A 15,009-nucleotide genomic window follows, 5' to 3' on the forward strand; every position below is an offset into this window, starting at 1 on the left:
CCGAGGGCCAACAGAGCATCACCGTGGCGGACGACCGCCGGCAGGCAGCCTCCAGCGTGGTGCAGCGCTGATGGCTGAACGATCACCAACAGACTTCAGCACTGCTCACCGGACTGCGACTGGTGACAATGTGACGATGGAGCTTCACGGGACACTTCAAAAGCGTTCTCCCACACCCAGTCACTGCGCATCAACCTATCGTACCAGAAGCGGCACAACCGTCTGCAAGAGCTCCCTAGCCATCCGCCGCTACAGCCTGGCGCCGTTACCCTCCTTCCCGCAGCAGTTTCATCCGGCGAGCGTGCCGGTACCTCGCATCAACACTGCATGACTTGGCTTCACGTGCCGGTACCTCGCATCAACACTGCATGACTCGGCTTCAAATGTGCGCAGGCCAAGGCGAAATCGTCCCGCCGCGGCCGCCCTGTCGGCGTCACACACGGTACCGTGACGGCCGGAGGCTGTCGGCCACCCGTTCTCCCGCGGCGACGGGCTGCGCAGTCGCACGCGCCGGGTACTCACCTGGAACGGACAGAGAATGGGACGTTAGACACGGGCGGACGATCGAGCTCCACAGGCCCCTCCGGTGAAGCTCGGATGAGATATTTTAGAGCCTGTTCCGACACTTCAAAGTGGACAATGCGTACCCGAGAGACACAATGGGCACTGGTGAAATGGCCTGGTTAGTTGGCCCTCAGTTTTATGGTGTTTTGTTACAATTCAGGACGACCAAGATACGTACCGATAAAACCCGCACAAACACATTCGACCCACTGCGCGGATACTGTTTGAGGACAATGCTGGTTAGGTGCCGATTGGAATCACGTGTCAAGCTTCGCGATAATTTGTGAGACACCACAGGCGGGAAACGCCAATCCGCACTAAGAGCGCGGAGCCACAAACCACCGCCAACAGCGGAGTACGGAACGTTAAACCCGACCAAGGTCAGACGGTCGGTCGTCTGGCCGGCCATGCTGCCGAGGATTGTCCAGCCCCCACACCGCATGGACCGCTGTCGTGTCCCGCGGGTCGTCCCGACGCTAGGGCGCCGCCGATCACCGCCCTCCGCGCAACCCAGCGGAAAAGACCTCCGCACCACCGTCACGCCAGCCCGCCTGCCCTGGAGCTGTCGAGCCAGGTCGAGTCCTCCCCACTCCCGCCCTCCCGCTCCGGAGCCGCCGAGCCATGTCCAGTCCTCTCCACACCCGCCCTCCCGCTCCGGAGCCGCCGAGCCATGTCCAGTCCTCTCCACACCCGCTCCCGCTCCGGAGCCGCCGAGCCATGTCCAGTCCTCCCACACCCGCCCTCCCGCTGGAGCCGCCGAGCCATGTCCAGTCCTCCCCACCCGCCCTCCCGCTCCGGAGCCGCCGAGCCATGTCCAGTCCTCTCACACCCGCCCTCCCGCTCCGGAGCCGCCGAGCCATGTCCAGTCCTCCCCACACCCGCCCTCCCGCTCCGGAGCCGCCGAGCCATGTCCAGTCCTCCCCACACCCGCCCTCCCGCTCCGGAGCCGCCGAGCCATGTCCAGTCCTCTCCACACCCGCCCTCCCGTTCTGGAGCCGTCGAGCCCTGTCGAGTCCTTCTCACCCGCCCTCCCGCTCCGGGCCGCCGAGCCATGTCCAGTCCTCTCCACACCCGCCCTCTCGCTCCGGAGCCGCCGAGCCATGTCCAGTCCTCTCCACGCCCGCCCTCCCGCTCCGGAGCCGCCGAGCCACACCGCGTCATCCCGGCCCCGCCGGCCGCTGTCGGCTGCAGCCGGCCCGCAGCCGTTCCCAGGTCCGGAGCGGCCCGGAGGGTCACAGACCGCGCCGCTGCCGGCCGGCCGACGGGAGCGCTCCCACGGCGGCCAGACAGACACGTCCCGGGTCAAGGCCAGCACCGGGTCGGACGGCAGGTCAGGCCGGCGCGCGGGAGCAGGGTCAAGGGCGGGTCAACAGCCGCCGGCGGTTGAACGGTGACGGACCGGTGATGCTTACAGTCGCTTGGGACGCGACCTTGTGGTCTGGGTGACGGGCAGGCGTGATAATGCTGCACTGGGTCGGCGTCGAGGTCAGCACAGCCAGCAGGGCATCGAGCGCAGTGAGGCGCACCACCCCACTGCAGGCTCGAACGCACCCACTTCGAGAGCTCGGCGGCGAACTCTGGGGACATCCTCGCAGCTGGCTGTCTCCCGCACGAGCGTCCCCGTCACAGCAGACCCCTCGCCCGGGTACTCCTCAGCCCCGAGCCGCGGCGGCCAGGGGACGACACGTCACGCCGCCCGGCCAGCAAGGGCACGAGGGCGTCCAGCCCACAGACGCGCAGGTCACAGGATCACAACACCCGTCCGGGGGGCCGAGTGTGATGACCTGCAATCGGGCAACCACGGCGGTTCTCATGCTTCCACGACCGCCTGGGACGGCACCGGGGCATGGCACAAATGAGGTAATTACGCGATGCAATTTGCAGTCCGTTATAAAAATCGTCTCGGTAATTATACAGGATTATGCTCAACTACATTGCGCTTCATGCGGTAAGAACGCTTTGTAGCGAGGGCACTTGCAACCATAAACAATTACCAAGCAACGCGAACAGTAATGAAGACAAATTTGGGGAAGGCCTCGCCGTCCAAACTGGAGTAGAGTCACAACACCAATACACAGAGATGGTATCGAGGACCAGGCCTTGATCCCCATATAGTGTGCACTTTTCCCTCGTCCAATCCTTTTTTCTGGCTCGTCCGTCACGCCCTGCACGGTCGGCCGAAGTTCGCTCCCGCGCCACCCTCCGTCATACACAAGCTGACCATGCTCAAGCCGCAGGTAAGACGCCACGATGTCCACTAGCAGCGCGCGACAGCGGCCCAAACACTGGCGCCGCGGTCACGTGACCATCGCGCGACGCGTCGGTCAGTGACTCAGCGAAGGACCGCCGAGACGTCATCAGTCATAGGCGATTCGTTATCCATCATAAATGGGCCCTCCGTTAGCTCAGCTGGATCCGGGGCCGTTACTACTACCTAGGCGGACGCTTGGCGCGGCACGGTGACGTCCGCGCGAACCGATCTCCAGCTGACCGTGATTGAACCGAAACGGCGAGATTCGGACCCGTTCCGCGACTCACACAAACTCGATAGCCGGTCGCGCTTCTAACTGCGCCCGGCCGGCCCGCCAGACGCGCGGGGCGGGCGTGACGACTCTGCCGACGGCGGACGCTCCACACAAGCTCGCTAGCCAGCCGCGCTTCCAACTGCACCTCGCCGGCCCGCCGGACGCGCGGGGCTGCGTGACGACTCTGCCGACGGCGGACGCTCCACACAAGCTCGCTAGCCAGCCCGCCAGACGCGCGGGGCGGCGTGTCGAGTTTGCCGACGGCGGACGCTCCACACAAGCTCGCTAGCCAGCCCGCCAGACGCGCGGGGCGGCGTGTCGACTTGCCGACGGCGGACGCTCCACACAAGCTCGCTAGCCAGCCGCCAGACGCGGGGCGGCGACGACTCTGCCGACGGCGGACGCAAGCCGAGCCGTCACGACGCGCCGGTGGCACCGTCACGACCGCGCGTTGACACCGTCACCAGGCGGCGGCCGTCTGACGAGGTGGCGTCACGTGACGGGGACGGGACGGCCGGCGACGCCAGACTGTGACAGAGCGGCGACGGACAGCTCGAAGAGACCGGCAGACGTGGCGAGGCCGCCACAGATGCAGAGATCATGCCGCAGTTACGGCAGCGGGTGACACGCTCTCTTTCTTTTCCGATTAACATCGACTCACTTCGTAACATACCCATCATTACAAACACGTAAAAAAGAATTGCAGAACATCGTCCCGCTACGCTACAGGTCAGTGCGGCGCACGAGCTCGACCATCCGCGCGTGTCTTCACACCCACCGGAGGAGCTGACAAGTGGACGGAACTGGACAGACACTGGATGAAGGCGGGAAGTACTTTAGCTCCGCGACGTATGGAGTCTCAACGCCGTGCGGTCCAGCCCCAATCCCGACCTTGTCCGCCGGTCTCCCGCCAGTCAGTGACATCAGCGCGCCCGTCGTCCCCACATCGTTCAGAGACGAAGCGCGGCGCCGGCTGAACCTATATCATCGGAGGCCCCGAATGTTTATCTGGTGTGAGGTAAGCGTCTATCGCGTGAAGACAGAGTCGTTAGTCACGCTCGTTCGACACAGATTCCCTTATCGGTGGGTCGAGGAATGCACTTGCAAGAAGCCCACTTCATCTATCAGTGAGCTCACGCGATGAAATCGAGACGCGACGAGCAATCGCGACTATCGTCCGTATCGGTCAGAAGGGATGTAAAAAGTGACGTCATCGCACACGATCTGCGGCGGCGGCATTCATCCTATCACTGCCACGCATGGCTGCCCTGCCGCGCGCCCCACAGCGTTAGACGAACGCAGCTTAATCGATCCGGGGCACTTCAGTCGGCCTCCTCGCACCGGCAGATACCGATGACGTCACGGACGGCAGTGCGGTTCCCCGATCAGTGTTCCAAGCAAGCACCGCGCGCGGCCCGCTGCCAGCGGAGAGCCGGTGCGGGGTGCGGGGGGTACCGGGTAAGAGGCGGGCATCCGCGACACCAGCGTCCTGTACCACTAACGCGACATGGCCAGCAGTGGGCCCGCTGCCAGCGGAGAGCCGGTGCCGAGGTGCGGGGTACCGGGCAAGAGGCGGGCATCCGCGACACCAGCCTCCTGTACCACTAACGCGACATGGCCAGCAGTGGGCCCGCTGTTGAGCACCAGGATCCAACGCTGCGGTGACAGCGTCTGACTGTGATAACAGCGTCGGAGACTGGCGACGGCCGGTGTTGAACAGAACGCTCGGGACCGGACACGCCGTGCGACGCTAACCCTTCGACGTCCTGCGCCGGACTTGGTGCCCAACCAACACCCCCGTCCAGCGTCCACTGCAGCGACGTGCCATCGCGGCGACATCGCGGCGCCGCCTGCACCAGTGCGCACCGACCTGTGACCGGCGACGAGCCGCCGTGTCCAGCGCCGGCCCCGCGGCGGGCGCGGCGGCCAGCCTGTGTGAACACTGGCCGTCAGACGGAGGGTCACAGGAGGTCGGCCCTGGCACAGTAGGCGCGCGCCGCCGCCGCCGCCGCCACCGGGAAGCGGACAGGCGGCCGAAGCGGCACAACAGGCCCCGTCGCATGAGTCCAGAGTCGCTGAACGGCAGTCGGACCAGGACTGACGGGCAGCCGGAGGGAGCGGAGGCGCAGACGGCCCAGTCCAGGCACGTGCAGCTGGCCGACGGGGCGGGTGGTCTGGCCAATCTCAACGCGGCGTACCAGGATCGCGGTAACGCGGAATCAGGAGCTCCAACGCGGCGTTGAAGCCATTTACAGCTCCAGAGAAAAGCATTGCGCGCGGTCATTACGATAAATGGAGTCGACTCGAATAGGTGTTCCCTACACCTACGCATTTCACAGATCGGTTCATATCCCATAATTTCCTTAATCCTGACATATGAGGTACGCATCGTAGCCAATTATCAAAACGCGTGTCCCATTCACGTAATGCAATTCCATTCCGCAAAAAATGTCCGCCGCCTGAGCCGGGCCACGGCAGGTGGCCCGGCCAGGTGATGACACGAATCGATTGCCTCATCAAATTAATCGGCGGCGCCCACGCCCGGCTGGTGCATCATCAGCCGTACTTAGCGGCGGGCGACATCGATTTGTAACCAACGGACACGACTGTTAACGAACATCCGCACCGCCCGGGGCGCCCTATACAGCGCGCGGTCACAAACCACGTCGAATCCGCCCTGCCGCCAACAGACACCATATTGCGATGGGCCTGCCCATCAGCACGCGCCGCCGTCGCCACCAGCGCGCGGCGGCCCCGGCGAGCGGCCGGAGCGCGGCGGCCCGGCTCCACCTGCCGGCGACACAGCTGCGTGCAGGGGTCATCATGACACCTGGAGCGGCCGCACGCCCTGCCGGCCGGCTGCAACACGACAGCGCGTGAGCGCCGCGTCCGGACAGGTGCGCCGGAATCGGAACACGCGCCGCGCGCTGTGAGGAGCCTGGCGTGTGAAGAATGTGACGGGAAGTGATTGTGAAGTGCATGCGTGAGGTGTCACTGCGAGGCGTGTGGCGTGCTACGTAACGCGCCTAACGTCACACGTACAGTGTGATACGTACACCGTGGTGTTCATGGTGCAAAGCGTCTAGCCTGAGCGACAGAGTAAGAGGGATGTGGCGAGGGTCGCTCGGCTGCCGAAGGATACGTCGTACTAACCGACCCGCGCCCGTGCGGAGACGGACTGGACTCTGCACCCCGCGACCCACGAGGATCCCGGGTGAAGCCGCCCCGCACGACCCGCGAGCGCGGCGCGCCGCCGTCCGGGGTCGGGGCGCGGTGGAGGGGCGGAGCGCCTCGTCTCTGGAGACCCGGCCAGTACCGGCGGGCCTCCAGAGGCGAGGCGCCGGGTCCGTCACCACATGCTGCACCTTAAGCTCAGAGCCTGCACGGTCGCCGACAAGAAGCCATGTGTGAGTGCGGATCCCCAGCTGGGTCGACAGGTCAGCGGAACACCAGCCCTCTGGCGTTATACCAGCCGGGAGAGTCCTTCAGAGGTGGTCACGTCCAGTTGTTCACCACCGGCGCCGGCAGACAGGGCGGAGCCGGCAGCCAACGCTGGCTGGACTCGCCGTCCCAGCGCGCGTTCACGGCCACATTCCTCCTCCCCCCCCCCCCCCCCCCTTACACACACTTCCTCTTCCCGCCCACGCCTGACGCGAACACGAGCAATGCCACGCCCTGCACTGCTGCAGTGGTGGAACCCGATGGGTGATGTGTGTCGCGTCATCCCCATCTGACGCCCCCGCGATCCTGATCCCGATCCCGATCCTGTCCCTGATCCACGATCCTGATCCCGATCCTGTCCCTGATCCCATCCCGATCCCGATCCTGACCCCGATCCTACTCCTGATCCACGATCCTGATTCGATCCCCATCCTGTCCCTGATCCACGATCCTGATCTCATCCCGATTCTTATCTTGATCCACGACCCAGACCGGATCTGGTGACCCGCATCCGGTCCGTGCGGCGAACCGGGGTCCGGCCGATGCGCGTGTTCGCCGGGCTCGCCACGTACAGGCGCGTCCATTGATCACGTTCCGCACGAACGCGACACAGGGACGTGTGTGTGACATGTTAAGATCCCGCCAGCGACGCCGCCTGCAGACCGCTCATCCATCTGCCTGCCAATCTCAGGCATATGGCGGTGTTTGGTGTTGACGGCACCGTCCCAAGCATGCGCTACAAATTTGTGTAACACGCGAGCGGTGCTCCACTACCACTTTCCCCGGCGTTAGGGCCGAGTGAATGTTCCCGGAAGGCAGCTCAGCTGGTTCTACGAGTCGGTCAAGGCATGTTTATCTTCGGTGTTGGTCTCGCACCATTGCGAGCGCGACTGGGCGGGGCCTGGCCAGACGGGCCGGCCGGTGTTCGTAAAGAGCTGAGGATCCGAGCGCGACTGGGCGGGGCCCGGCCAGACGGGCCGGCCGTTGTTCGCGGCGGTGTTCGTAATGAGCTGAGGATCCGAGCGCGAGTGGGCGGGGCCTAGCGAGACGGGCCGGCTGGTGTTCGCGGCGGTGTTCGTAATGAGCTAAGGATCCGAGTGCGACTGGGCGGGGCCTAGCGACACGGGCCGGCTGGTGTTCGCGGCGGTGTTCGTAATGAGCTAAGGATCCGAGCGCGACTGGGCGGGGCCTAGCGAGACGGGCCGGCCCGTGTTCGCGGCGGTGTTCGTAATGAGCTCGGGATCCGAGTGCTACCCTGATTCTGCTGCCGGGCGCCTGGAGCCCACAGCACGCAGGGTATCCAAACTACACAATGAGCGTACCACGGCATATCTTCATGACACTGGAGCATCAAATGTCTGCATTCAACGAAACCTCACAGAAGATTTTCAACCAGCATTAAAGCGATCCCCCGACCCACGGTATAAATTAAATTTTCATATCATTAGTGAGACTCAGCCCAGCATACTCCTGGGTCCCGCATGAAAAGCCATGGAAGTCGTGTTGAAAAAACCGACTTAAATTCTACAGTGTGTTCCCCCCCCCCCCCATCTCTGTCTCTCCAACGGTCACGATCACTCAGAACAAGATTCACCCTCCCTCCATGGCGCAAAACACGGAAACAAACGACGCTTGGAAGCGGGGCATCTGCTGACGACAGATCGTGCCTACTATCTAAAAAAGACGCCTTTCCAAAGCAAAGGAGACCTGGCCGCGTGTTTTGACACCAGGTGAGCGAGAACGGCTCCGGTTTCACCTCCGGCGGGGCCAGCACCTGCCCCGCTGAATCCTATCGGGACGGATCGCCCACCTCAAAGGCGGCGGGTCCGCCCGGCCGGCGCCCTGTGTCGGCCGCTGCGCCGCCGGCAGCCTGTGACGTCCAGAGCAGCCTGGCTCGAGGTGGGACGATACACCGCCAGTGTATCGGGACGGGACGGAACGAGCCACCGCCAGTGCGCCGCCGTCCCGGTCCCGTCGCGCCGCGCCGAGGCTCACGACGGTCCCCCACCGGCCGCGAGGAAAGCGGTGCGAACGACTTTCACGCGTCCGTACGCCGACGACAAAAACGTCGGCAGTGGCGACAGCGAGCGGAGAGGCCGCGGCTTTCATGGGCGCGCCGACCAGTTAGCGAGCTTTGAACGCGCCGCCGGTGGAACGCTCCGCTGGGCGCGCTGAACGCACGCTCTCTGCTGACAGTGGTAATAGCCGACACAAGCTCGAACGGCAGCCTGATTGTCGTGAAGTGCCGCTTTTAGCGAGCGGCTGGTCGCCACCAGTTCACTCCAGGTGATGAACCATCGCAAGGCGACGTTTAGTCCGCGAGCTTCCGAAGAAGCCCCGGGGCACAAGTGACGCTAAAACGCACCCAGTGACGATCGGGTTTTCAAAGCTAAACATCCGGCTCATCGAACTGCGCCGTTTACTCCCCAGAGGCTGGGATCCAGGCCAAGTGCCTGCCGTTCGCATCAACCAATTCAATAGTTTAATTACATTGAAATTAATCAGAGTCCCTGCCGTCCCTGTAGCACGCAATATCCGCTCCGGCCAAGAACAAGTGACCTGTGCCCTTGTCACGGGGCTCGCACCCGGCCAGGTGGTCAGCCTAGCCGGCCTCTCCGGAGACCAACTCATCGCACCGTCTCGAGCCGGCCCGCAGCACCCAGCGCACCACACCAGAGAGCCGACCTTCCCCGGACTTCGCGTACCTCCGCGCGCCGCGTCTGCGCCCGCACGCTACCCTTCACCACCCTAACGGCGCCCGGGTGTTGGCTCTGAACAAAGGGCAGCGCGGTGGCGGCTGAACGAGTCCGCGTCGGCCGGGAGCCAGGAGCCGGGAGCTGGAAGCTGGGAGCCGGGAGCCGGAAGCCGGGAGCTGGGAGCCGGGAGACGAGTGCCGGGAGCCGGGAGCCGGGAGCCGAGCGCCGGGCGGCGGCCGCCGGTCAGGCCGCCGCGGGTCAGGCTGCCGCCGCAGCTCCCATACGGCACCGTTAGGTCGGACCGCGGCGGCCGACCGTCTCCCAGCGCTCCGGCTGGCATCTGGGTCAGCCCCGTGCGCGGCGGCGGCGAACGGTCAGCGGCGGCGCCGTCGGGTACTCGCGGCACGGCACGGCATGGCACGCACGGCACGGCACGGCACGGCACGGCACGGCACGGCACGGCACCGGCACGGCACGGCACGGCACGGCACGGCACGGCGACACCCCAGCCGGGCTTCCGTGCCGCCGTCGGGACTGATCGGAGCAGCTTGGATGGGGGTTACACGTAATAAATCTGCTACGCAAAGCATTAAAAGCTCATGGGCATCAACACTTGATAATAACATGACAAAGCTGCCAATGACCTTAAATACGACACATGAATGCACGACGGGTACCTAGCTACGTTAATATGCCGAGTACGCAGCGCGTAAACGGTTTATTGGTTCTCTCCTGACATCGGCATGAGATGCTGCAACACCCGCGAAGAATTGGTTACGAAGATGAACCAGCGCCGCTGTCATGATGGCGATCCCAGCACCGTGTCATGCCAGCACAGCAGAACATAATGCTGAGCATTCAGGCAGGCGACGGACAATAACGTCCGAATAACAGCCCAACGTCAGCACACAAGAGCCTGCGGTCTCGATTTCCCGACTTCGATTCAGTCAAACTAGCTGAGCCCCCGACGCGCCGGGCATCTGGAGCGGCCACCGGCGGGGCGACGCGAGATGGGCACCTCGCCAGACAGGGCAGAGCCGTCACAGCGGGCCCGGCGGGCCCGGCGGGCCGCGCCAGAGCTGGGCCGGCGTCGACCGGCCGACGCACCGACGCCGGCGGGGGAGGCGAGCGTGGAGGGTGGAGACGCGCTGAAGCCGGCGGGGGAGGCGAGCGTCCAGGATGGAGACGCGCTGAAGCCGGCGGGGGAGGCCAGCGTGGAGGGGGAAGACGTGCTGAAGCCGGCGGGGGAGGCGAGCGTGGAGGGTGGAGACGCGCTGAAGCCGGCGGGGGAGGCCAGCGTGGAGGGTGGAGACGCACTGAAGCCGGCGGGGGAGGCGAGCGTCCAGGATGGAAACGCGCTGAAGCCGGCGGGGGAGGCGAGTGTGGAGGGTGAAGACGCGCTGACGCCGGCGGGGGAGGCGAGCGTGGAGGGTGGAGACGCGCTGAAGCCGGCGGGGGAGGCGAGCGTGGGGGGTGGTGATGCTGACGTAGCTGACCGCTGGGTGGAGGCACCGACGGCGGGTCAGGCGGCAGATGACGCCGAAATCGGGCTTTGAGAAGTGAAGCCCACAAATGGACCGTGCGCCCTAGACCCAGGAAACGCGCGCAGACGCCCGACCGAAGCATTAGTTCCAGGACGTTACAGAGTTGACCGCGAAAGAAACGGCAAACTAACCGACGACGACGTCGAGTCTCATCAACCGTCCTTCTCATGGCGTCAGCTTTCGTCTGCGCCGATGAGAATGTGGGCGCTGTGGGAGGCCGGATGAAACATACCATAATTTGTCACAGAGTGCAACGGATGACACACCACCAGTGGTGCAACAGCAGCCACCTCTGCAACCAATCATTCACGCTCCGTGCCGCCGGCATTGCGCCGCCGCCCTCGTGACAGTGTGCATCCGACACTGTCCCGAGGACGAATTTGTGAACAAAGCCCGCCCCAACAAACGAACCGCTGAACATCCGCCGTTCCCGCGCCAATCATCGCCGCAGATCGGGCTGATGACGTCACTGGTATCGGGCGAGGCTGCGGCAGCGGCGGCGAGCGGCGGCGAGCCGGACGGAGGCGGGCCCACCCGGCGCCGCGCTGTTCCGGTGAAACGGTGACCCGGTCGCGGAGAGACCGGTCCCGGCCGGTCCGGTCAGCGCCTCGACCACCTTCGATCGGCCGCCTCGGGCGCCCACAACCGGGTCAGCGCCGCCGCGCCGCCGGCGGCCAGCCACCGGCCAGGAAATGTCGCCCGGTCCGTGGCGCACAACCAGTTCATTGCGTCTCAGAACATGACAGCGGCAGGGCGGCGTATTTGCATAATTTCCACTTTCCATTGACGGCGTGATCACGCGAGCTAGCGCCTGCTAATGCACTGCCGCAGCCCTGGGCGGTACTTAAGAGGTCACATTTGGCTCACATTCGGTCCAGCTTGCCTGCGCTAGTCCCGTTTCAGCCAGGACTGCGTCGTTTCAGGAGATTGAGGGACGACAAAAGTACGACGGAACCGGGTATAAAATTAAACAGGATAGTGTGCGTGCACGCGGGGCAGATTCCTCCAGCAACGAACGCGCAAGTGCTGTCCAGAATCCCAGACACGTCGACACCATTTCGGCGCAAAGATTGCCGAGGCCTAGGGTGTGTTGGTATAACCCTCATGTTCAAATCTTAGCCATCGTGCTCAGGCTCTTCCGAGCTTTCGCTTCTTGGTAAAACTTATCGATGGCTGTTCTCGGTCTACACGTCGGTCGGTTCAGTTATCAGCACATGAGAAGTCCCTATCTCTGGCCCCGGATTAGCTCGGCAATCTGTTCCCCGAGCACATGCACGATAACCGAACCGCCAAGGTGCCATGCCGCGACACCGTAATCAGCGCACTGAGCTGGGTGTGGTCCTTCAACTCACGGATCGCCTCCTACGAAGTCTGCCGAACGACTCGCCCAGACCCCCACACGATTCGAAGCACACGCGTGCTCTCAGGCACATCCTCCCGTTAGGAGGTCCGTCTGCCACAATCACGGAAGACTCTCGAGGGACGAGTACGGTCCGCCGCGTCCCCCCCCCCCCCCCCCCCCGGGGGGGGGGGGCCCGGGCGGCCGACTCAGAGCACCGCCACCCTATCGGGAGACCGCCGAGGGTGGCCGGCGTCCAGCGCTCGCGTCGCGCGCGGCGGCGAGCACCGCCACCCTATCGGGAGACCGCCGAGGGTGGCCGGCGTCCAGCGCTCGTGTCGCGCGCGGCGGCGAGCACCGCCACCCTATCGGGAGACCGCCGAGGGTGGCCGGCGTCCAGCGCTCGTGTCGCGCGCGGCGGCGAGCACCGCCACCCTATCGGGAGACCGCCGAGAGTGGCCGGCGTCCAGCGCTCGTGTCGCGCGCGGCGGCGAGCACCGCCACCCTATCGGGAGACCGCCGAGAGTGGCCGGCGTCCCGCGCTCGTGTCGCGCGCGGCGGCGAGCACCGCCATCCTATCGGGAGACCGCCGAGAGTGGCCGGCGTCCAGCGCTCGTGTCGCGCGCGGCGGCGAGCACCGCCACCCTATCGGGAGACCGCCGAGAGTGGCCGGCGTCCAGCGCTCGTGTCGCGCGCGGCGGCGAGCACCGCCACCCTATCGGGAGACCGCCGAGAGTGGCCGGCGTCCAGCGCTCGTGTCGCGCGCGGCGGCGCGCACCGCCACCCTATCGGGAGACCGCCGAGAGTGGCCGGCGTCCCGCGCTCGTGTCGCGCGCGGCGGCGAGCACCCGCCATCCTATCGGGAGACCGCCCGAGAGTGGCCGGCGTCCAGCGCTCGCTGTCGCGCGCGGCGGCCGACGCCGGGTCTGCGGCGTACTTCGCCTCGCCAAGGTCTGCAGCCCCGCAAAAATTAGTGTAATTGGCGACCGTTGGCGACTGCGCCCGGCCTCCCCACCGGCAGAGCGGACCGCAAAGCAAAATAAATGAGCACAGACCAAATTGGGAGTGCTCCGGCCAGGAGTCATCGATGGCCGCACACTGCCCACTACTCACATTTATTGATGAGGCTTTCGGTGGGGTCGGGCGGCCCCGGCTGGCACGCCGGCTTGGCCACCATCGTTCTCCGCGTCCGCCCGGGTCACGAGCCGGTCGCCAACGGCGCCGCCGCCACGCGCGTGAGAACGAGGCGGGCGCGCGTCGCCCGCCGCACTGGCGCAGTCCGTCCCTCGCACCGGCGGCACAGTGGAGAGACAAGGTGGAGACCTCCGTTGGTGCACGCACACTACCGAGACGAGGTGGCGCACAGCTGGCGAGAAGGCACGGCACCACGATGGGACTCTCGTGACTGGAGAACACGGCGGCGGGCTGCTGTCGCGCGCACGCGTCCTGCCCTGGCGGCGGCCCGGCGCCGACTGAGCGGCGCGCCGCGCGCGGGGCAAACGGCCAGCCGGCCCGCACACGGCGGAGAGACGGAACGGCCCACAGCGGGGAGACGGAACGGTACGCGATGGGGAGACAGAACAGCACACAGCGGGGAGACGGAACGGTACGCGATGGGGAGACAGAACAGCACACGATGGGGTGACAGAACAGCACACAGTGGGGAAACGGAACAGTGCACGATGGAGAGACGGAACGCCACACAGTGGGGGCGGGGGGGGGGGGGGGGGGGGACAGAACGGTACATGACGGGGAGACAGAACGGCACACGGCGGACAGACAGTACGGCTCACAGTGGGGAGACGGAGCGGTACACGATAGGTAGATAGAACGGCGCACGGCGGATAGACAGTACGGCCACAGCGGGAAGACAGTGCGGTATACGATAGGGAGGCAGAACGGCATACAGCAGGGAGACGGAACGGTACGCGATGGGAAGACGGAACGGCACAGTGAGGAGACGAAACGGTGCACGATGGGGAGACGGAGCAGAGAAAGGTGGGGAGGCGAGATGGCGCACGGCAGGAGAGACAGAATAGCATGCGGTGGGAAGGCGGAACGGCCAACGAGGGGGAGACGGACGGTGCACGGTGACTGACCTCACCACACGACGCCGAGACGGAGAAGCGCAAGCAGGGGAGGCCTAATTTATCACACGACGGACAGACGGGACGGCATATGGTGGGGGACGTGGGTACGACACCGTTCGGAGACGCGTCGGAGAGGAAGGTGAAACGATCGGCCGCGCCGTGGAGACGACCGACAGACCAGCTTCAACCCAGCATAGACGGCGGCCAGATCTCCGGCGCGTGCCATGCAGCTGCCGTCACAAAAGGCGACTGCTCCGCCGCTGGAGAAAACCAGAATCAATCCCCGCCTGCTGGCGCATCCTTTATCTCCGACCCATCCCACCCTACCCGCTGCCTCGCGGCTTAAGGATGGTTTAGGGGAGAAACAGATGTATGAAAGACAGCTGAACCTGGTTTCAGTTTACAGCTACCGACGCGTGCCTGGTAATTTTAACATTAAAGTACGAGCGAGTTGCGCTGATTTCCTCCACCAGGCAGGTGGAAAACAACCAGCATTTCGTGGACTTGAACAGCAGTGGGCGTCGTGCAAAATTAACGGAACATCCCACGGAAAGCATGCCTGACCATCAGCAAATCATGCCTAACCACTCCGTGCCATGCTCAGCATCTCACGCAAACTAACACTGGGGACCGAGACTCGAGAGGAGGCCACCTGCTCGCACGCGTGGGGTGCATGACTTCACCGATGCATGAGCAAAGGTTTGCGTCGTGCTGGCCCCATCGCTCAGCCATCCATCAGGTGCAACAAGATCGCTACACCAACACCGCGCCGGAAGTTTGCACAAGTGCTGGCACAGCGCGGCGGCGCGG

The 15,009-nt window shown here is 65.0% G+C and overlaps 1 protein-coding gene across 1 annotated transcript in view; it reads left to right on the forward strand.

Annotated features, from left to right (window-relative positions):
• LOC119095837 (paternally-expressed gene 3 protein-like) overlaps nucleotides 1-10,782 on the forward strand; it is a 24,684-nt gene extending 13,902 nt beyond the window's left edge. Inside the window, exon 3 of the mRNA XM_037218689.1 lies at nucleotides 10,351-10,782. Coding sequence (XP_037074584.1) covers nucleotides 10,351-10,782 — 432 coding nt within the window. The remainder of the gene's footprint in view (nucleotides 1-10,350) is intronic.
• Nucleotides 10,783-15,009: the final 4,227 nt, after the last annotated feature.

This window comes from Pollicipes pollicipes, unplaced genomic scaffold (genome assembly GCF_011947565.3).
Source record: "Pollicipes pollicipes isolate AB1234 unplaced genomic scaffold, Ppol_2.1 Scaffold_4219;HRSCAF=4965_pilon_pilon_pilon, whole genome shotgun sequence".
Classification (NCBI taxonomy): domain Eukaryota; kingdom Metazoa; phylum Arthropoda; class Thecostraca; order Pollicipedomorpha; family Pollicipedidae; genus Pollicipes; species Pollicipes pollicipes.